The sequence below is a fragment of the Quercus lobata genome, chromosome 4, assembly GCF_001633185.2.
Source record: "Quercus lobata isolate SW786 chromosome 4, ValleyOak3.0 Primary Assembly, whole genome shotgun sequence".
In the NCBI taxonomy this organism is placed as follows: Eukaryota; Viridiplantae; Streptophyta; class Magnoliopsida; order Fagales; family Fagaceae; genus Quercus; species Quercus lobata.
In genome coordinates, this window is record NC_044907.1 from 65,728,122 (window position 1) to 65,750,404 (window position 22,283).

General features: G+C 33.8%; 2 protein-coding genes across 2 annotated transcripts; both read right to left on the reverse strand.

Moving 5' to 3' along the window:
* Positions 1-3,936: 3,936 nt before the first annotated feature.
* On the reverse strand, positions 3,937-10,254 carry LOC115987406 (vacuolar cation/proton exchanger 3-like). Its single transcript, XM_031110939.1, has 13 exons — positions 10,150-10,254; positions 9,535-9,657; positions 9,179-9,442; positions 9,000-9,067; positions 8,842-8,870; positions 7,636-7,832; positions 7,282-7,494; positions 6,600-6,734; positions 6,079-6,195; positions 5,927-5,980; positions 5,173-5,289; positions 4,848-4,944; positions 3,937-4,513 (listed from the first exon to the last, which is right to left on the reverse strand). The coding sequence occupies exons 2-13, from the start codon at positions 9,589-9,591 to the stop codon at positions 4,485-4,487; spliced, it is 1,377 nt and encodes a 458-aa protein (XP_030966799.1). The 5' UTR covers positions 9,592-9,657; positions 10,150-10,254; the 3' UTR covers positions 3,937-4,484.
* Positions 10,255-20,068: 9,814 nt separating this feature from the next.
* LOC115985620 lies at positions 20,069-20,995 on the reverse strand. Its single transcript, XM_031108546.1, has one exon. It carries the CDS (start codon positions 20,993-20,995, stop codon positions 20,069-20,071), a length of 927 nt encoding a protein of 308 aa, XP_030964406.1.
* Between the last annotated feature and the right edge of the window lie 1,288 nt (positions 20,996-22,283).

Genomic DNA, 22,283 nt, shown 5'->3' on the forward strand with positions numbered 1-22,283 from the left:
GTGTGTTTATTTTTATTTAGTTCAAAATTTCAACCGACTTCTGATTTTCCTTTAGAGATTCAAGAGATTAGTAATATCAATACTATTTTCTTAGTCTAGTATTGATTTTGCAATCCCAAACTCTCTAGTTTCTCTAAAGAAAATCCCCTCTTGTACGTTCTTTTATGCAGGTATATATTATTCTAATCTTGTTTTGTTTATTTTGTTATTAACATGCTCTAATTCTACTTTATTATTTGTTCACGTGATGATTATTTTGATCATCTGTTTATTTTATCGTTTTTTAAAATAAAATCAAAACTAATTTCTTAGATTTATTCTCTTTCAAAATAAATTCCAGATTTGTTTTTCTAAATAAATTCTAGATCTTGTTTCTACCTAGCTTTTTTGGATTTTCGTTCTTACCTTGTTCACACTGAATTTTGGGCTGAGAAACCCTCCTACGGCATCCAACTCTCCAATATGCCTCCCTTCCTCCCACTTTTATTTATAAAATCTTAGTAGACTAGACTAGGCAGTTAGTTGCATCTAAATTTATTATTAATTGGTAATATGCCCGTGCGATGTACGACTTAATTAAAAATTATATATATTGAAACTATATTAATAATTTGTAAGCCACACGATAAAAACTAATTAATTTTGAAAGATGTAATACATACATGTATTGAGTCACTTTTTTCTATGGTTTATAAGCTAAATAAATATTGAATTTATTTTAAATTACTTGAAACATTTGGTAATAAAATTTTAAGTGAAGTATAATTTAAAAATTTTTAGAACTTAGAAAATATAGTTTTATTCATAGTAAATTATTAGTAATAGAGTTTAATCTTCGATAACAAACTTAATAATAAATGAAAGTATAAATTATACATTTTACTCACATTATCAAAATTATCTTAATGATTATTGAAGCACTTGAAAGTTGAAAGTTTAATAGAGTTTCACCTAGAATAAATCAAATGGAAATTACTTTAATACTCTTGTAATATATGACCATTTTGAGGAGATAAAACATAACATTTTAGCACTATTCCAACTTTCTTGATGTATCACCGTGCACCCTTAGCGCGATGATTACTTCACAAGTATTGAGTGCTTGTGGGATGTGGGAGGCAAGGGCTTGGGGTTTAGGTCTTTAGAAAAGAGTTTCACACATATATACACTTAGATTAGGTTAGAGTAGAATTTCTATCTTATATTAAAAAAAAAAAAAAAAAAATTCTTGATGTATAATGTAAACAAAGAAGGATAAGTATTAACCTTATGCATTGAGTAAGCTTACTTGAGATGATTAAATATGAGATCTTTACATGCCTCCTTAGTTTATGTCAACCTCTTTGCTAATCTAACAAAACTTCATGTTTAATAAAAAGTTATCTACATATTCCTCATCTTGTATTATGAACATTTTCTATCTTTCACACTTTACAATCCTATCAACGTTTATAATTCTAAGAATTTATTGTCATGCCGATTCGGTCTCAACAATGTTTTTGACAAATAAGTAAAACCCACCAAAAATTTGGGAGAAAAAAAAAACACCTAGCATTTTATGCTCCACATGTTTGGTTTCATAAAATTAACCCTTATTTATGGACCTCAATAAATCAAGTGATGAACAAAATGGAAAAAAAGAAAAGAAAAAAAAGGAAACAGAATTTTAGTTGAAATAGAATTTTTTATTTTTTAAAACTTAGCTAATAGGGTTTATTCTTTCTTTAACGTACAACTATTTTTTTTTTTTTTAATCTAAAAGAAATGTTCTCTTGGATTTATCCAAAAAACCCTCTTAGTTACTGGGCTTGAGTCTATCCAAAAATATCTCTTAGTTGTAGGACTTAAATTTCTTTGTTTTTGTTTTTTTGGATAAAAATTGTGTATTAAAAAAAAAAGGAAAATTTGTAGATTATTTATAACGTGAAGAAAAAAAAAAAAAAACTGATATCAACACTAGGTTTTTTGTGTCTATCCAAAGATAAATAGAGGAAAGTTGATAAGAAAATTAAAGTTTTTGTGTCTATACAAAGATTATTAGAGGAAAGATTGATAAGAACAATTAAGATGCTTTTGTGTCTATCCAAAGAGAAATAGAGGAAAAATTGATAATAAGAACAATTAAGAATTTGTGTCTATCTTAAAAATAATTTTAGGGTAAATTGCAAATTACATTTCTAAAGTTTGAGAGTGACTGAATTTTACACCCTGAAGTTTCAGGATTTGAATTTTACCCCCTGAAATTTGGGGTGTTTGGATTTTACACCCTGACGTTTTAGAATTTGGATTTTACCCACAAAAATTTAGGGTTGTTTGGATTTTATATCCCTAAATTCTAAAACTTTAGGGTGTAAAATCCAAACATCCCAAAATTTTAGGGAGTAAAATCCAAACTCTCCAAAAATATAGGGGATAAAATCTAAATTTTGAAATGTTAGGGTGCAAAATCCAAATATCACCAAACTTCAGGGGGTAAAATCCAAATTCTAAAACTTTAGGGTGTAAAATCCAATCACCCCCAAGTTTTAGGGGTGTAATTTGCAATTTACCCTTGATTTTAAATTGCTACAATTTGGTGTAGTCACTTGGTACAATCACAGTTTTTAAGCCCAATTTTTATTATATAATATATATGATAATATGATTTATTTTATTTTATTTTTTTGATTTAGGCGGAAGCTTAGGGCTTATAGCCCACTAACATATTTCCTTCTAGGTCTTAACTCTTCCTCATTCTTATAAAAAGAAAAAAAAGAAAAAAAATGATCTTAACTCTTCCTTAAGCCTTAAAACCTTCAAGTAGGCCCAAAGACATAATACCTAAGCTTATCTTATAAACTATTTAATTTTTTTTTAATAAATAAGATAAATTTTCAATTTACGCCCCTCTATGATATTTGTTCTTTATCATCAAGCTAATATATCAATTGGTTTTGAGCATTTGGTGAAGGCAGGGTTCGAACCCTTAATGTCTTATTTGACGATAAGAGATTTTACCAGTTGAGATAACTTGATCCCATAACTAATCAAATAATTCTTATACAAATTCTTGGATGATTAAGAATTTGTTTAATGAAAACACTGAGTATACAATGCTACATACAAACCAAAAGACAAGCTCAAAACACAGACACAGAATCCACAAGCAGTATGAGCTGCAAACAACCCAGCATACAACATATTTATAAGGCCTTTCAACCTCAACTAAAACTGTACCACAGATTAAACATGTAGTATGGAGGATCAGCATATGACAGGCTTATACAAGAGGTATGCATTGAATATTAATGACACAAGGGTTGAAGACAGTGCTGTTCTCAACCACCACAGCCACCACCACAATCACCACCACCATCTCCACCTCCGCAGCCACCACCATCACCACTGTGTTTGCCTTTGTTAGTAGGATCTTCACCATTTGGACCATCAACACATGCGAAAATTATCATTGATATGATTGAAATCACTAGAATAACTTTGCTAAGTAGCAGAAAGCAATCAGAGAGATTACCAACAATCTCATCCCCCACGTTTTCCAAGGGTCGCTCCATCTATGTGAGCTGTGAGCTGAGATTTACAATTTCACAATCCTAGTTATGAAATTCTTACTATTATACTCTTCCAATTATAGAGGAGGCCCTCTCCTGAGTAATTAAAGTTCTAAACACGACAAAGTTCCTTGTATATTCCAACAGCATACTACACTGCTATCCTCTTTTTCATTTCTTTCCAGGAAGTTTCCTTGTGATAAAAACAAGGATTGAGAACTTTCTTTATTCTTTCCTTTCATGACAGGAATCCGAAACAGAACCAAAAAGAAAGATCAAAGTACAATTCAATTTTTGTCCTACTTGATAGGAGGGGGGAAAAACAAGAACAAAATAAAAAAAACACAAAATTGAAGCCTAGACTAGGAACAATTCTGATAGAAGGCTGAATGGCAATCCATTTAACAATGTTAAAATAGTAAACAACTTTCTCAATATGTATATAATATGTACTAACAAGACCTCTCCATAGTATACACTAGCCTTGATTAAATGGAGAAGTAAGAGACAATACATATAGATGAAAAAATAAGTCCACTTTGTATCAGCAGTTACTAGTTAGTAACCAAAAAAAAGAAGAGTATCCTTGAGACTTCTCACATTTTGACTTCAACTATTCCTACCCTGTGAAATTCAATGTAAAACCTAGATCCTATATTCAAACAATTTTTCTTTAGTTGTCCGTGAGGGACAAGAAAGTATCCATTGCCCACCACATCAAAGAAGTGCACCAAAGAACACCTTAAACTTGGACCGTGGAATGGTTCAATGTCGGAAGCTATGCACTGACAAGATAAACCTTGAGCTTCCAAATATCAACCTTGTTAAAGTTTACCCATGAATTGACAATGTTTTAGGGAGTTTCTGCAAAAACACTTAATCACTGCACAAAGTGGAGCTTGATCTTTAGCAGATTCACTTTATAATACAATGTCCTCAATGACTTGGTTTAGGGGGCTTATCCGCTGCAAAACCATATTCCCAGTGTATTTTAGTTAAAGCATATACAAAAAATTTAGAACACACAGATGTCTTTTAAGTGTGTGTGTGTGTGTGTGTGAGAGAGAGAGAAAAACTGGCTATCCAACAATTAAGAAATTATTCCTCTTTGTTTTCCAAGAACAAACTGATCCTCCAAAATGTGGAACTACTAAAAAATTATAATTTTTCTTGTTGCAAAAGATATTGAAAGCATAATATTTAAGAAATAAAGTAACTCTGTGGGCATAAATAGTAATGAGTGGACGCAATCCAAAATTTCTAATAGTTATGTATAATGTAAAATAGGTGATAACTAACCAATTGAAGAAGGGTCTATATGTACAAAGAAACTTGCAGCAACTATTAGGTAGCAAAGAACGAGCATTAGTCCTTTTAAGTAATTAGAAGTTCCATCCTGCATGGTCAAAATAGTAGTTATGTAAAGAACAATCCATAGAAGGTAAAAATTTTCAGACAAAAGGCACTACAATTTTTAATGTTTGTGTGTCTATCACATTTTGTGTGGTAATACACTATTAGAACATTATAATCAGAAAATGTCTTCTCATTGCTAAATATTAATGTAGATTGATCTTTTCCAAGAATAACAGTCATCTAACTCAATGAAGGCTCAACTGCCTACCTGCACCATGAAGGCTACCACCAGAACAGTTATAAAAAGTGTAGCTGTCTCAAAAAGTTGAAAATTTAAGTCCATGGGACGCCCCATGACCCAACCAGCGACCACACAAAAGGGAATCTGCAGTCATAGCAACCATTTTATATGAGTCAGTGGATACTTAACACAAAGAGGGCAAGAAAAAGTGTTACATATAACAATGGACTACCCCATAGTACTGAGAAGGTTTGTAAGTAACCATGGTGCTAAAGCATTTTAAGCAGATCCAACACTCCTTAGGACTGTTACAAAACTATAATAAGCTTTTTTTTTTTTTTTTTTTTTGAGAGAGTTTCAACCGAATTGGCCAGACAACGCAAGAATATTTCCGATCCTCATTCCAAAATAACCATTCCAAGTTCTGCCACAATCAACAAAGAGAAAAAGAAGCACCTTTCAACACATTTTCAGCAATTCACAAGAAAGATGAAAAATGTACTTCAGTTCACAAAGACCACATCTTATATTAAAAGAGACCCAAATAAATTCTTCCTATGTATATATATATATATATATTATTTTTTTTGTTCTTTTTATTACTTTTACAAAGAATATAACTAGGATCATTTCCTCCAATTTGGAAAAATGTATACATCAAAGCAAGAATAAAATGGTTTTTTTTGGTAAGGGGCATAAATAAAATATGCTATGGTTGCACTCAAAAAGAAAATGGCATTAAGAAGAAATAAATGATCACTATATAATGTTTGAAACTCACCCCAAACATAGCTATCTGTGTTGATGAGCCTATTGCCACTCCCAAAGATATATCCTACATAAGATATTGAGTAAATTAAAACTTCAGTACATTAAAAAAGTACGATTGGTCATGCATAGTTGTAGAATTCCACTAGCAGTATAAGCACTTACAAGCTTGTCTTTCATGGCAAACATAACGGCACCTGCATGCTCTGCTGCATTCCCAACAATTGGGAGCAAAATAACACTGATAAATGCTACTGGGATTTTTAGTGAAGCAGATGCCCCCTGAACGCATAATGATTAATGATTTCTATTGTAAGAACATCCCAGAACTACATAAAAGATACAAACCAATTCCCTCCACTATACAAAAAACTAGAAAAGATATTTATTATATAAGAAGACATTTGTTTAAAAAGAAATGCAAATTATGTATAAATTAGAGGAAGATGAAGGGTTCTTTTTGTTGAAAAAACTACTGGACATCTGATGAACAAAATCCATCAAAGATCAATAATAATTTAGTTAAAACAGTTTTAAAATAAAGAAATAGACACACCATTTCCACCAAGGGGTAAAAAATGAGTTTTCATCTTCAGAAGTTACCTCTATCAATATCCATCAATATCCCAATAGAAGATATATTAAAGACGTGCAAAGAATAGGACAGATTCACAACATATAATTACCTCTATGGCATTAACTAAATATTCTGAGAGGAATGAAACCCATGCAGTCAAAATAGATAGCCATATTATTGATTCCCACATAGAGATTTCAGGAGCTTCTTCATCATCCGAACCTTCTTCAGTCTGATTCTCTCCCTGAATTTATTCCATTTATCAGACAAACCATTAATAACAGATAAAAGTAGAAACTTGAACAAGCTTTCAAGAGCTTATATAAGAACTGAATGAATATTCTATTACAACCTAGTCTATCCATACCATTCTACTGTTTGCTTAAGCTTACACATTGTATGTTTCTTATTTGATCATGGACCGGATCTTCTTATTAATCTCACACATATCATAAGAAATATACAAACTAATCTAATACATGTTGATCTAATGCAATTATAAGAAACTTACTATGGGTAGAAATAGCTAGAAAAGCAATATAAAAAATTTAGTACTAATTCTAAGCATAATTTTGAAGCTAAAGGAATTCTTCATGTGTTTACAAAACAATAAATTGGTAACAGATCCACATTACAAATTATGATAATACAATGATTTAAACTTTTACTAGTACCCTATAGAAGATTGACGGTGTAAAATTAGTAAACATTGTGTAATGTGTTCAATGTCAAACATCAAAAGCAAAGATCCAAAGAGAATGTATGTAAGAATTTGATATCAAAGTACCCACCCCATCAACTGGAATGTATTGATTCTTCTGCCTCTTCAGTTGATAAGCAAGATAGGAAGCATATGCCACAAGCATAATACAACTACTAAACCTTGAAAGAGCTAACTCTGACTTCCCAAAATGTAACTCTGTGTGTGTAGAATGAAGGACAGCAGGAAATAGTAGGCCCATGACTGCCATTAACAGCAAACCAGAGTCCACTGAAGCAGTTGCCTGAGAAGAATAGAATAATTTGAACATTATTTTTAACCAAGATTTGAATGAATCAAGAGAGAAAGTGTAGTCAACCAAATATAGTTCTTTTGTTTCAAATGCTAAATAGTAAATATGCTCCTCCAGTGATGAAAAACATACCTTATCGAACACTTGTTCCTTCTCATAAAACACAATTCCACCACTGAAAAATGCGCATCCAAGCACCAACAACATGTTAGACAAAATTGAGCCCAGTAATGACTGTTGAACAACACGTATCATGCCACTCTTCAATGCATAAATTGATATTATCAATTCTGTAATATTTCCGAAAGTAGCATTTAGAAGACCTCCAACTGCAAAGCTCAAATGAAGGGATAACAAGTTATCCAAAATAGAAAATTATCAGTCACAGTGACACATACACACACAAAACCCATGTAACTTGTATAAGTGGAGATTGTGGGAATAAGGTTTTAATTCAGCCTCCATTAGTAAGCAATTAAGCATGGCTCAAGGAATCCATTCAAAAATGCATAGCCTAATACATCCTAATTGGCCTGATCTAATCCAAATTTATTGTCAATAGACATGATGGATTTCTCTAGATTATTGGAAGAAAGGATAAAATATTATCAAGTGAGCCATCAAGACTAACATAAATTAACACAAAACATTTAGCGACAGAAGAGATAACACAAACCGACTTATCTCTCTCCTCAAATAAAAAAAATATTAATTGTTTGTCAGCTTTAAAAAAAAAAGATACACACACATACCAAACGCACAATTATGTTTTTTCACACACTAAAACATGTTATTTGAAACATGTTTTCACAACACTTTTTAAACCATAGTTCTCATATCATTTTACACAACAATACTAGAAATCTCCTTCTAAACGGGCCCTAGAGGAAAATGAAAAGAATCTTTTGCATGAAATGGAAATTATTATTCTCTCTTGCAATATCATGTAATAAACTTCATGCTAATGGTGCATACTTTCATGATATTTAGATTCAAGGTATTATAAGCAATTTTCAGTGCAACATTAGCATTTAAGACGAATACAACAACATATGAAAACTAACATGTAATGATGTGCCTTACCCAATTCATTAGTTCAATGTATGTGTTTATGCCTATTTTAAAACTATGCTATCATTATTTTATCAGTCAATACTCTGTTAATGTTAATGTTAATGAAACAAAGCTTAAAATCACACAAAAGGACAGAATTTGTGTTGAAATCTTGCATAACAGATCAACATAAACTAAAACTTCATGTTACACTCACTAAAAAAAAAATTAATGTTTTATGAATATTAAAGATTTACAAGTGGAGACATTTAGCAATAAAATTACCTATTGGTCCAGTAAAGCAAGCCAGCTGCCTGCATCAAAGCAAGCCCAAGCATTGTAAAATACTTCATTTGTCAATCCAAATAAATGCAAAGTTAGAATTGCACTAAAAACGAAAAAGTACTTGGCTAACATTATAGATAAGATGTGAGATAGCTTACTCTGTAGCATAACCTAGACGTTCAGCCAAAGGTATAATACCCAATAAGCTTAAAAAGAAGACCCAACCCTGAAATGCAATTGAAGAAACAAATCATCAAAACAGAACACAATATATCGTCCATATAAAAATGATATAGAAGAAGATACTAATTAATGTGCATAAACAAAGTTTGCTCACATGACTGCCAGACATTTTATCAACCAAGATTGCTAGAGGGCCAAGTGGCATGAGTATGTTGATTTTGGCTGAGAAAATTACGATCTTGATGCTATCGATCACACTATTCCTCATGTGTTGTTTATAATTTTTTGCTGAAGTAGCAGCAGATATATGTGTAATCTCATGAAAAGAACTTTTGTTTGTAGAAATTGATGCAGCAGCCGGACTAACTAGGCTCTCATCCTCAAATTCAATCACTGCTCTTTCATCTAAGGACCCCATCTGTCATTAACAAGGAAAAAAAAGTTGGCAAATGCCACACATATATATAGTTTTTAAGAACAAATTAAGAAGAAGAGTTAAGAAAAATGAACCTCCAAATTGTAATGGATCGGAACAATTGGCGTTGTATCGTCGTTATAGTTATCCATGAGGTACAGCTAGGCCAAAATAACGAAGAAGGGTTCCATTTCTATATTCAAGCATCACGTTCTTTGCTGATTAAATCACATAAAAGAAACAGACTTTGTAACAGACAGTTAAAACAAATGTATGTACAAAAGCCAATTTCTTTCTTTCTGGTAAAATAGAGATCAGCATAATCATCTAGAAGAAAGAGAAAAAAGATAATGGAATTCTTGAAGTGGGTTTGTATTATTTTTCTTGTTTATGTGTATCATTCAGAATGAAATTGTGGTTGCGACTTGGGACCCAGTAGGTTGGAGAAGCTATAATTGGCAATGGCTTTAAATGGTCTGATTGTTTAGAAAATTTTAAAAATTAAAAGAGGAACGCGGAGAATTAGGTGACATAAACAAACATATTCTTTCATATTTTAGAATTAGGAACGCGGAAAGGTCGGCTTTCATATTCTATTTTAAGACAGACATGGACATTCTTTCTTTTGTTTCATTTTCTTTCTGTTTAAACAAACAAAACTTTATAACAAATTAAAAAAATAAAAAACCAAAAACCAAACAAAAACTAACTTGTGAACAATATGAACGTTGTTGTTTGTTTCTTTCTCTTTCTCCGTTTCAGTCAGAGGAAACGTTGGATGTCAATCCCGTGGTCGCATTTACAACCTCTCTCTCTCTCTCTCTCTCTCTCTCTGCATTTTTATTATGTATACACGTGAAGTAATGTCAAACGGCTTACGTATCATAGAAGTTGTATATGGCCATGGCAAAAAGTAATGCTACAACTACAACTTATTCGTATGATAAGGTGTGCGTGGTCAAGTTATAAATCCATATGGACTCTTTATTTTTTCTTTATCATTTACAACTTGTCACGTAAGTAAATTGTGACATAAGTTGTAGTCCTAACATTTTTCCTATGACAAAACAATCCAAACAACAAAAAGTTCATATGTACACACTATTATACAAACTTTGTCACAATTAAATAAGATTCATGGGCTTTTGTGTAAGAGTTGGTCCTAAGTGGTAGATTATGTATATATTCATAATAAATTCTAAGTAAAAGATTGTTATTGATTGTTACTAATAAAAAAAAATTTAGTGGTATATTCAAATTAGAATCAATAATAACTTATTATTTAGAATTTATTGTAAAAATATTATGAACTACTTCTAAAAATTATTGGGCATCCAATAATGCATTTGTGACATTGTCTTTCGTGACGAATTACATGAAGAAAAAAATGGTGAATCTATGCGTTAATCACATCATTGTTTGCCGCATAAAGCATTTGTGAGTTGCAGTTGCGACAAAGGGAGAAAGCGTGTGTAATAGCATTGTTATCGCCCCAATTTGTGTCATTTCCGTGTGTCTCTCTAGATCTATGCCCTTTCTCAATTTTACACATTCTTTTTAACTTTGACTTTTACCATTTTAGTTTTGACTTTTAGCATTAGCTTAGTCGGTGCTTTTTGCACTATTTAGCTTACCCGTGCCCTCCTTTACGATTTTGTATATCCTGTACCCGGCATATATGCCGGGTACCTCTCAAAGAGGTGGCCCCCACACACCTCCTTTCCAGTCTCATATTAGCATTTGGCTCTCTTCAAAATCTATCTTTGGCTTACCAAATACCCTTTTCAAAGGGGTATGAAACTTTGAATAAGAATGGCATTGACAGCTAGTGTTTTTGGGTTGTGCTAACGGGCACAGTTAATACCCAGCTTTTTTGCAATCTTTTACACAGCTTTATGTGTTTTTTATCAGATGTGGGTCAGCTTTATAGGAAAAGAGAAAAATGAATAAAAAGTCCAAAATACCTTTTTCACGTCTCTCACCAACTCAAGCCTAGTCAAGCACTCAATCGTCTCACATAGGAAAATTTGAAAACTCATGCGTCTTTCACAGGAAAACAACACCAAACATCTTACAGAAAAGAAAAAACTGAAATCACAATCCTCTCACAGGAAACAACCAACATATATATATATAAAACTAAAATCACAATCCTCAGGAAACAACCAGCATCAGTAGATCCAAAAAAAAAAAAAAAAAAAATCACAATCATCTCCGTTTTAGTCAGAGGAAACGTTGGATGTCAATCCCGTGGTCGCCATTTACAATCTCTCCCTCTCTCTCTCCCTTTGCATTTTTATTATGTTTACACGTGAAGTAATGTCAAACGGCTTATATATCATAGAAGTTGTATATGGCTATGAGTCTATGACAAAGAGTAATGTTATAACTACAACTTATTCATATGATAAGTTGTGAGTGGTCAAGTTATAAACCCATATGGACTTCCTATTTTTTCTCCACTACTTACAACTTGTCATGTAAGCAAATTGTGACACAAGTTGTAATCATAACATATTTCCTATAACAAAACAATCCAAACAACAAAAAAGTCCATTTGTACATGCTATTCTACAAACTTTGTCACAATTAAATAAGATTTATCGGCTTTTGTGTAAGAGTTGGCCCTAAGTGGTAGGTTATGCATATATTCATAATAAATTCTAAGTAAAAGATTGTTATTGGTTGTTATTGATGGAAAAAAAAATTAGTGGTATATTCAAATTAGAACCAATAATAACTTATCATTTAAAATTTATTGTGAAAATATTGTGGACTACTTCTAAAAATTATTGGGCACCCAATAATGCACTTGTGACATTTTAATTACAATGGTCTTTCGCAGCAAATTACTTAGACAAAAAAATGGTGAATCTATGTGATAGTCACATCATTATTTGCCGCATAAAACATTTGTGCGTTGCGACAAAGAGAGAGCGTGTGTAATAGCATTATTATCGCCCCAATTTGTGTCATTTCCGTGTCTCTCTAGATCTATGCCCTTTCGCAATTTTACACATTATTTTTAACTTTGACTTTTAGCATTTTAGTTTTGACTTTTAGCATTAGCTTACTCGGTGCTTTTTACACTAATCACTTTCTTTTCCAACCAAATATTATAAGTCTTCTCTTTAGCTTACCCGTGCCCTCCTTTCCAGTCTCATATTACTATTTGGCTCTCTTCAAAATCTATCTTTGGCTTACCAAATAAGTGGTATGAAACTTTGAATAAGAATGGCATTGACAGCTAGTGTTTTTCTTTGAAGGTACAAAATTCTTCTTTAGTTCTTCTCCTTTTTCTCTCTCTCTCTCTCTCTCTCTCTCTCTCTCTCTATATATATATATATATATTTTAATTTCTACTCCCAATGGGCCCACATGATACACGAATAATTAGGGGTGTCAATTTGGGTTAGCGTGTTGGGTTTGTGTCGTGTTAAGGCAGGGATATTCGACTAAATGGCTCAACCCTAACCCGACCAATTTAATAATCATGTCATGATTATTCAACCCTAACTGGACCTGTTAATAAGGTGGGTTGACCTGACTTAACCCATTTGACACGCTTAATAAACGAGTTGTGTTGGGTTGACACGAATGTAACACAACCCATTTCAACCTGCATAATATTTAATGTAACATCCATCTAGAAATAATTTTTTTTTTTTTTTTTTACATCCCAAAAGCAGTGCATACACTTCAAGTTTTCAGTTCACATTCAAAATAATATAGTTCAGCAAAAATATAACATTCATCTAGAAATAAATTCTTTACACTCCAAAAGAAATGCATACACTTCAACCCAAATTCAAAATAACATAGTTTAACAAAAATAACATAATTTAACAAAAATATAATATTCTTGGAACTCGCCAAATGCTAAGTATCAATATTGAAAGAATTGGAGCAAATAGTAGACTAATCCTGACTATGACTACAATTATCATCCATAGAGAGAGAGAGAGAGAGAGAGAGAGAGAGAGAGAGAGAGAGAGAGAGCAATAACTGATTTGAGATTTTGAGTTTGAGAATTGGGCATGAGACTATAAGATAGAGCAATAACTGATTTGAGATTTTGAGTTTGAGAATTGGGCATGAGACTATAAGATAGTAGAGTGAGTAGTGCGCCTGAAATTAAAAAATAAAATAAAATTAGATATTTATAAGAAGGTTTAAAGATTTAGGGTTTGTAGGGTTTAGAGATTTAGGATTTGTAAAGTTTCAATTTCCAATTATATCCCTTGTAAGTTTTTGTAATTACTCACTTTTCTTTTTAAATTTAAAATATATGTTGAATATAAAAGGTGTGGGGCCCAAATAATTTATGGGCCGGGCCCATTTACCCGTGAGGAGGCCAGAGGCCCAAGCCGAGGAAGGCTATGGCCTAAACTCGGCAGGATAGCCCTGGGATTCAGTCGAGGACAGTTCAGTCCTCGGCAGACCCAAAGTCCCACCAGATAGAGGGGTAAAAACGGTCTAGGACTAAAACTAGGAAGAAAAATCTAAAATATCCAGGGAACGCTGCCCTTACTGCCATTTAATACTCTGAACCTGACAGAGCCGTAGTCTTTGGCTTTTACAACCACCCCCAACGACTTTGGGTATGGGCTGATGGGACAAGTATCAGTCTTGGAAAGGTTGACCCTATACGTGGACGAAGGACAATGAACGCAGGCAGATATAGGTATGGGCTGATGGGACAAGTATCAGTCTTGGAAAGGTTGACCCTATACGTGGACGAAGGAAAATGAACGCAGGCAGATATAAAAGGAAAAAGGAGTAATCTAGAACAGGGGCTGGGAAAAATGGCCAAAAACCAGAGCCTCTCAGCCCACCTCCAGGAGAAAGATTCCAGGGGTGAAGAAAGCTTAACCACGCATGACCACCACGAAAAACCCACCACCTGGTGACTAAGGCCTAGCCTTTCAAACCCACGCTCTCCAAATAATATTGTTTGGGCCTTTTTACGTGCGAACCCAACACCGCTATGGTTCGTTACGAATCGTGTCCTTACAATTGGCGCCGTCTGTGGGGAGGCTTGTGTGTTGGCATAGGCGGTGGGTCGAGAGAGTTCCCTTGTCATTTCTGACAACTGGTTATAGAGTTTTAGAGTAAAGTTCTGCTAGGGGCTATGCTTCTTGACTAGGGGCTACGCTTGGTAGCGTTAATCGCACGGATAATTCTAGGGGCTTGGCCGAGGAGCTAACTCCCCTAAAGCCAAGGTCCAACGCCAAAGGAAAACTAGGTTTTGGACAGAACCAAGGCATTGCATGGTCCTCGGACTCAAGCCTATGGGGAAACCAACTACTTGGATGAGGAAAACTAGGTTTTGGACAGAACCAAGGCATTGCATGGTCCTTGGACTCAAGCCTATGGGGAAACCAACTACTTGGATGAGGAAAACTAGGTTTTGGGCAGAACCAAGGCATTGCATGGTCCTTGGACTCAAGCCTATGGGGAAACCAACTACTTGGATGAGGAAAACTAGGTTTTGGACAGAACCAAGGCATTGACTCAAGCCTATGGGGAAACCAACTACTTGGGCAACCAATTTCTTGGATGAGAAGAAGATTGAGTTTTTGTAAGGTTGGCTACTTAATAACAATTCTAAGTTGCTCAGTTCTTGGCTCAAAAACTGTAAAAGGTTAATGCCAATAGGAGTGTTAAGAAAATGTTGAAACGCGTCACTATTTAGTAGCCTAGGGGGGCTGTTCATTTTGCGGGTGATATGTCCTCGGATGGTTACTTCCTACACTGCATCGTGCATTGAGTTATCATCTCGGCCAATTTTGGGGTAAGTATTGTTTTTTATAGGTCGGCATTGTTGTGCCAAACAACTCTATTAAGGTTGTGGTGATATCTTTTTCTTAGCAAGCATTTTGGCCCTAAGTATCATTGATTCAAATGCTATATTACTATGCCGAACAGCACTTATCAATATATAATAGCGCCTTTCTCTTGGATAAGGGATTATGGCCCCAAGTATTGTACTCTAAGGTCGGCGGTATGGTGCCAGACCGACTCAGTAGACCCATCATAATGTCCTTTTTTTTCCTGCCTAATGGGAGTTTCAGCCCTAAGTATCTTTTGTTTGATTCGATATTATTAAGCCGGATTGTTTTTATAAGCGCAGAGCAAGATCTTTCTATTAACTGGGACTTTGTTCCTAGACGTCGGCCACAGTTTAAAAAAAAAATCTTTTCATTCACAAGGTTGTATGTCTATTCATTGCTTTATCGTTCCGGAAATATAGAGATAGAGTATGTGAAATAAAGTGATAACAATTTTCATTAATACAAAGATGTATTACAACGTACAAAGAGGGGCTTAAACAAGCTTATACAAAAGATAGATTGCCAAAACAATAAAAAAAAAAAAAAAAAAAAAAAAAAAAAAAAAAAAAAAAAACAATACATTAAGTAAACGGTCAGGTCTCTTTTTAAACTCGTCTCCGAAGTCCTTCCAAACTTTGCCTCAGTAGCGCCCATATCGAGAGAAGGACCTTCTTCAGAAGAAGATGGAGGAGATGAATGAAGAAGATGGAGGAGATGAATGAAAAGAAGGAGGAGAAGAAAAGAGAAGAGATGAAAAGAAAGAAAAAGGAGCAAAAGAGGGAGAAAGAAGAGTATCAGGATGAATCTGGTGGTGGAAAGAAGAAGAAAGAGAGGTAGAAGGAGACACCAGTGAATGAAAAGAGGAAGAAGCAGGGGCACTTGGTCCCTGCCTCAGTCCTGACTCCTAGCACACTGGTGCCATGTTAGGTATGCTCATGAGAGAGCGGTTGGTACTGATAATGGGTGTCCTCGACTCAGTCACGTTGGAAGTTTGACGTGATGAGTCCCTGCTTCGGATTTTGGCTGAAAGAAAGGTGAGGTTGATTATGAGTCTTCGCCATCCCTACCTTGACTGAGCCATTACGAGCTTTATTGGTACGTGGCGTTTACGGGAGGGGTATGGCTCCTTCATTACCCGTTGTTATGGTAAAGCGTATCACGATTTAGTGTATAAACTAGTGGGTAAAATAAACTCTAGGGGAGGCCAAGTATTTCAAATCTCAGAAGGATGAGAAGGGACTCTTTACAAAAAAAACAATAACCTCCTACCTTCCCTCTTATACGGAGGGTGGAGCGGGAGGCATTTAATAGGTTCAGATCTCCAAAGGAATCTGCAAACACAAATATGACGGTTCCACTTCTCCACCTCATCAAAACCAACCGTCGAATTAAAGTAGTCTCGTAAATAGAGGTCATTAAAAGCGCGTTTTGGATAACCAAACGGCAAGAACGCATCAGGAGTAAAATTAAAAAACTGTCTCGTAGACCGGTGCGTTTCCTGGGCAGATGGAGAACCGCCAGCATTAGTGAAAGGCCGAATTGAATGAGCCATAATAAAAGCTCGGTATTACCAAAACCCCCCTTTCCAACTAAGAAGTTGGATAGCAGGATTTTGAGGGGCTATTGTGGGGCCCAAATAATTTATGGGCCGGGCCCATTTACCCGTGAGGAGGCCAGAGGCCCAAGCCGAGGAAGGCTATGGCCTAAGCTCGGCAGGATAGCCCTGGGATTCAGCCGAGGACAGTTCAGTCCTCGGCAGACCCAAAGTCCCACCAGATAGAGGGGTAAAAACGGTCTAGGACTAAAACTAGGAAGAAAAATCTAAAATATCTAGGGAACGCTGCCCTTACTGCCATTTAATACTCTGAACCTGACAGAGCCGTAGTCTTTGGCTTTTACAACCACCCCCAATGACTTTGGATATGGGCTGATGGGACAAGTATCAGTCTTGGAAAGGTTGACCCTATACGTGGACGAAGGACAATGAACGCAGGCAGATATAAAAGGAAAAAGGAGTAATCTAGAACAGGGGCTGGGAAAAATGGCCAAAAACCAAAGCCTCCCAGCCCACCTCCAGGAGAAAGATTCCAGGGGTGAAGAAAGCTTAACCACGCATGACCACCACGAAAAACCCACCACCTGGTGACTAAGGCCTAGCCTTTCAAACCCACGCTCTCCAAATGATATTTTTTGGGCCTTTTTACATGCGAACCCAACACCGCTACGGTTTGTTACGAATCGTGTCCTTACAAAAGGTATTTGAAAAATATAAAATAAAATGAATATTATTTGTTATACGAGTTAAACAAGTTATTTTAAGTGAGTCATTTTGGGTTGACACAAATAAATTGGCGTGTCAAACGTGTCTATTGTGGGTTATGCAGGTTGACCCACTTAAGATACATTTCTTATCGTGTCGCTTTCGGATCGATCCGTTTATGACCCAAACCCATTAAGGCACAACCCTAACCCACAAAAACTCATATCGGGTTCATGTCGTGTTCGCAGGTTGGGTCGAACATTGACACCCTTATGAATAATGCTGTAAGCTATTAAGTAAAAAGGTTATATATAGAATGTTTAAAATATTTTAAAGTGATAACATGAAGTAATGTTGCCATAACATGAAGAAATTTTTTTTGTTAACTTAATGATGTATTACAAAATTAAGGGAAACAAGAATTTAGACTATAGAGTAAATGTCAGAAAATTAGAAATTAGTTATTAAGTGATGCAATAAGTTAATTATTTGTTTAATCACTTTTTTTTTTCTTCAATGCATTGGAGTTAGCATAAATGTTTTTATAATATAATGTTAATGTTTAGTTGGCTTATGGAAGCTAGGATGTGACCTGTACAATGCACATGATTTGTTATATGTTATTAATACTATTTTTCTAAAAAGAAAAAAAAAAGGGATGAAGTGTGTCGAATTGAAATAGTTTAGCTTGCATTTTTTTTTTCTTTAAAACAATTTGAGTCGTGTTTTGGATTTATTTTGGGGACTATTTCTTATTCTATTAGCAATAATAATGCACTATGATTTAAAAGTACAAATTTAGTATTTTAGAGACCTCTAGCACTTGAAAGAGTTAAGAGAGGGAGACTATTAAATAAAAAAAATCACTTTAGAGAGAGAGAGAGAGAGAGAGAGAGAGCAAAGTTTTGAACCCAATAACTCATTTGACAAAAAAAAAAAAAATAAAAGATGGACATGTGATACGAAATTGAGAATTTAATTGGATTCTATGTTTATTTATTTTCTCATATTACTTTTAATTATTCAAATGATTTGTTTGAATGTTGTATATTTATATTATTCTTTTTACTTCATATAGTAATGAGAATTTATTGATTATTTTAATTGTTTTACTTGTTTGGAATATATATATATATATATATATATATATTTTTTATGAAGTAGTTTAAGGCTTTTAGCATAACAATGATTATAATAACTATAATACCATACTTGAACAAATAAATCGGAGCGAAGCATGGAAAAAAGAAGAAGTATATCTTACATATACATTATATTTTCTATGTTAGTCAAATATTTTGTTTAATAAATTAACTATTTTTTATTATATTAATAAATATTTTAAAATAAAATTTATTTTCAATATTTTATCTTAATCTTGCCATCCTTAACTAAAATTTTAGTTTTGTCATTGGCAACAAGCACCTTTTGGTATCTCCAACAAAAATGTTTATACTTTATAGTTTAAATCTCTTTCCAATTATCACAAAAGTTTTCAGTGGTAGGTTATACACTTGTGAGAGCATCTGTAGTAGCCGTTGCAAAAATTATGCCATTTTGCCACACCAAAAGCCTACTTTATTATTTTACCACATCATTTTACAATATTCCATTTATTAGATGTTCTATATTTTTACCACTTCATTTAAATATTATTTCTTAATTCTTATTTTATTCTTTCTTTATTATTTGTATCTAACGGTAATATTTGTTCCTACAACAGTCATATTTTCAAATCTCATCAATTCTAACGGTAACATTTTCAAACAATCCTCTTAATTCAACTGTCATATTTTTAAAAATTAATATTTTCTTAAGCATTTTTTAAAAAAAAAATAAAAATAAAAATAAAAAAACATAGAACCTGTCACCTTCAAAAAAAAAAAAAAAAACTTAGAACTTGGGGACTTAAAAAAAAAAAACCTTACCTGTTGAACCTGTCACTGAGTGAGAGCAAATGGGCAAAAGAAGCTGTCTCCTGTATCAAAGAACTTAAACTGATCAAAACAAGACCTATCCAGAAACCAAGAACTCAAAAAGATACTCAGTCTGAACAAACCACAAGGCTAGATAACAAAACTCAAGTACAAATAGGTTCTGAGCACAACCGGGCTATATAGAACAGCAAGTAACGCATGCACCCAGATAACACCAAATACCAAGGCTCATATCAAAAGCCAAAAACATATGCAATCTAAAAGCCAACCTGTTAAGTTGAAGTTGCTTCAACTGAACTAAACTACCAATGTTGTCCATAGAAAACTTACACAAATAACTCATATCCAATAACATTAACTCACACAGAACCCATTGAATTAAACATAGTTGAGCTTGCCACTTCTTTGATGACAAATGGTACTTAAATTTAACACAACAAAACAATTGCCTAATACTAAACTTAACACAACAAAACAACATAGCCAATGAGTTTTAATGGTAGCTTCATAAAAACAAAATGAAACAAATAAATCAAATCAAAAGTTTTAATGGCAACTCCATAAAGAAGAGGAGACAAATAAACAAAACCAAAAGTTTTCATGACTCTCCTTGTAATTGCCATAAATGTTCAATGAGATTCATTTGGAGTTGAGAATGAACTTCTCGATCCCTAATGCATTGATGAACTTGAATGAACTCCGTAAATTCATTTGTTGGCTCACGTGACATTGGTGTACATGAAATCTCATCAATTTGTTCATAATCTAAGTCCACTGCTTTAGCTTCATCTCGCTCATCTTCAATAATCATGTTATGAAGAATTATGCATGCTTTCATAATGTCTTGTAGTGTTTCATGATAGAAAAACCGTGCAGGTCCACGTACAATTGCAAATCGTGCTTGAAGCACTCCAAATGCATGCTCTACATCCTTCCTATATGGCTCCTGAGTTTTTGCAAATAATTTTCTTTTTGCTCCTAGTGGCCTTGGGATTGTCTTCACAAATGTTGACCATTGTGGATATATGCCATCGGCAAGATAGTATCCTATTGTGTAATCATGATCATTGATTGAGTAATTAACTGCAGGAGCACGTCTTTGTGCAAGCTCAGAAAATACATGAGACCGCTCAAACACGTTAATATCATTATTTGACCCAGGTAACCCAAAAAATAAGTGCCATATCCAAAGATCATATGAAGCCACTGCTTCCAAATTAATACTTGGCTCACAAATATGACCACAATACATCCCTTTCCATGCAGTTGGACAATTTTTCCATTTCCAATGCATGCAATCAATACTTCCCAACATGTCTGGAAATCCACGGTTTTGGCCATGGGCTAACAATCTAGCGATGTTTTCATTATTTGGTGACCTCAAGTATTCCTTTGAAAAAATAGCAACCACTGTTGCAATAAATTTTTTCAAATTGGTTATTGCAGTGGTTTTTGCTATTCTCACATATTCATCCATAAAATCAGCTGCTACTCCATAAGCAAGCATTCTAAGTGCAGTGGTCATCTTTTGAAGGGGAGATAGACCAAGCTTTTTGGCAGCATTTCTTTTTTAGGTAAAGTAAGGTTCATGAGCTTCTACCTTAGATAGGATTCGGAGAAAAAGAGAACTTCTCATTTGAAATCTCCTTTGAAATAAGTTGGGAGGATATACAGGTTCTTCGATAAAGTAGTCATCATAAAGCCTTCTATGGCCTGCCAAATGATTACGGTCGATATACCGACAATGCTTACGTTGTGATGTCGAACCCGTGAGAAGTTTTATAATTATCTCATCTTCATCTGAGTCATCATCAAGCAATTCACGTACGAAAAAAAGAACGACCCATGGAGATAAACTATAAGAAAACATTAGAAAGCAATTATCAATATAGATGCCATTATCATAATATGAAATGAAATCAATAACTTTAAAAGAAGGTTTGATTGCAATATCTTAAAAAAGAAGGATAAGCACATATCATATAAAATCTATAATCTATAATGTGAGTCTAGCCAAACGGCAATATAGGCCTATTTAAATTTGGGCCTTCTTCTCTAAGATATCAAATTTGCAAGTTTATACATCATTGAGCTCTCCAGCTACATAATACTCATATTTAACTATTTATTTTAGATTACAAGAAATAACTGCCACATAAATAAATCATCTAAATCTTCACAAATAATTTTTTAGTAATAGCAACACAAGTATATGATAATGAGTGGATTCTCAAGTATTAAAAAACAAATAAAGTTATTGATATATGACCGTCAAATGGAATACAAGAAACCACATTTTTTTGTACTAGGTGAATCAAGAAGCTGTCACCACACCAATTACATGGGATAGAAAATTGGGGTGCTGATGTCAAATTCAGCATAGTAATTTAGCAATCATGAGTTAAGGAAATTCATCAGTTAAGAACCAAAAGCACATTAAAAGGTTAAAAAAAAGAAGAAAAGAACAAGAATTTGAGCATACAAAAGAGACATTTCTATCAGTCATCTTCAATCAATCAAAATGGATGTCACAGTGTGGCAAAATTGAAATATATATTTGCAGTCTCTCTATGATTGGACTTTGGAGTCTCTTGCAGTTTCAGTCGTGGGACTCTTATAATTTCTGGATTCCTTGAAGCATCCACTAGTTATGTTTTTATTTTTATGCTTTCTATTATGTCTCCTTTTCAGATATAGTTCCTTCTTTTTCTGTTTTCATGCTTTACTCTATGTATACAGCCTGTGCTTTTTTTATTTTCATGCTTTACTCTATGTATACAGCCTGTGTTTTTGGGTAGTGCCCTTTTTTCATT

Excerpts from the sequence above, each read along its gene's own strand:
- LOC115987406 (XM_031110939.1), bottom strand. The coding sequence starts at position 9,591 with ATGGATAACTATAACGACGATACAACGCCAATTGTTCCGATCCATTAC. Across the intron at positions 9,443-9,534 it reads CGATCCATTACAATTTGGAG|ATGGGGTCCTTAGATGAAAG; the intron begins GTTCATTTTTCT and ends TGTTAATGACAG. Across the intron at positions 6,196-6,599 it reads ATTTAGTTAATGCCATAGAG|GGGGCATCTGCTTCACTAAA; the intron begins GTAATTATATGT and ends TTATGCGTTCAG.
- LOC115985620 (XM_031108546.1), bottom strand. The coding sequence starts at position 20,995 with ATGACCACTGCACTTAGAATGCTTGCTTATGGAGTAGCAGCTGATTTT.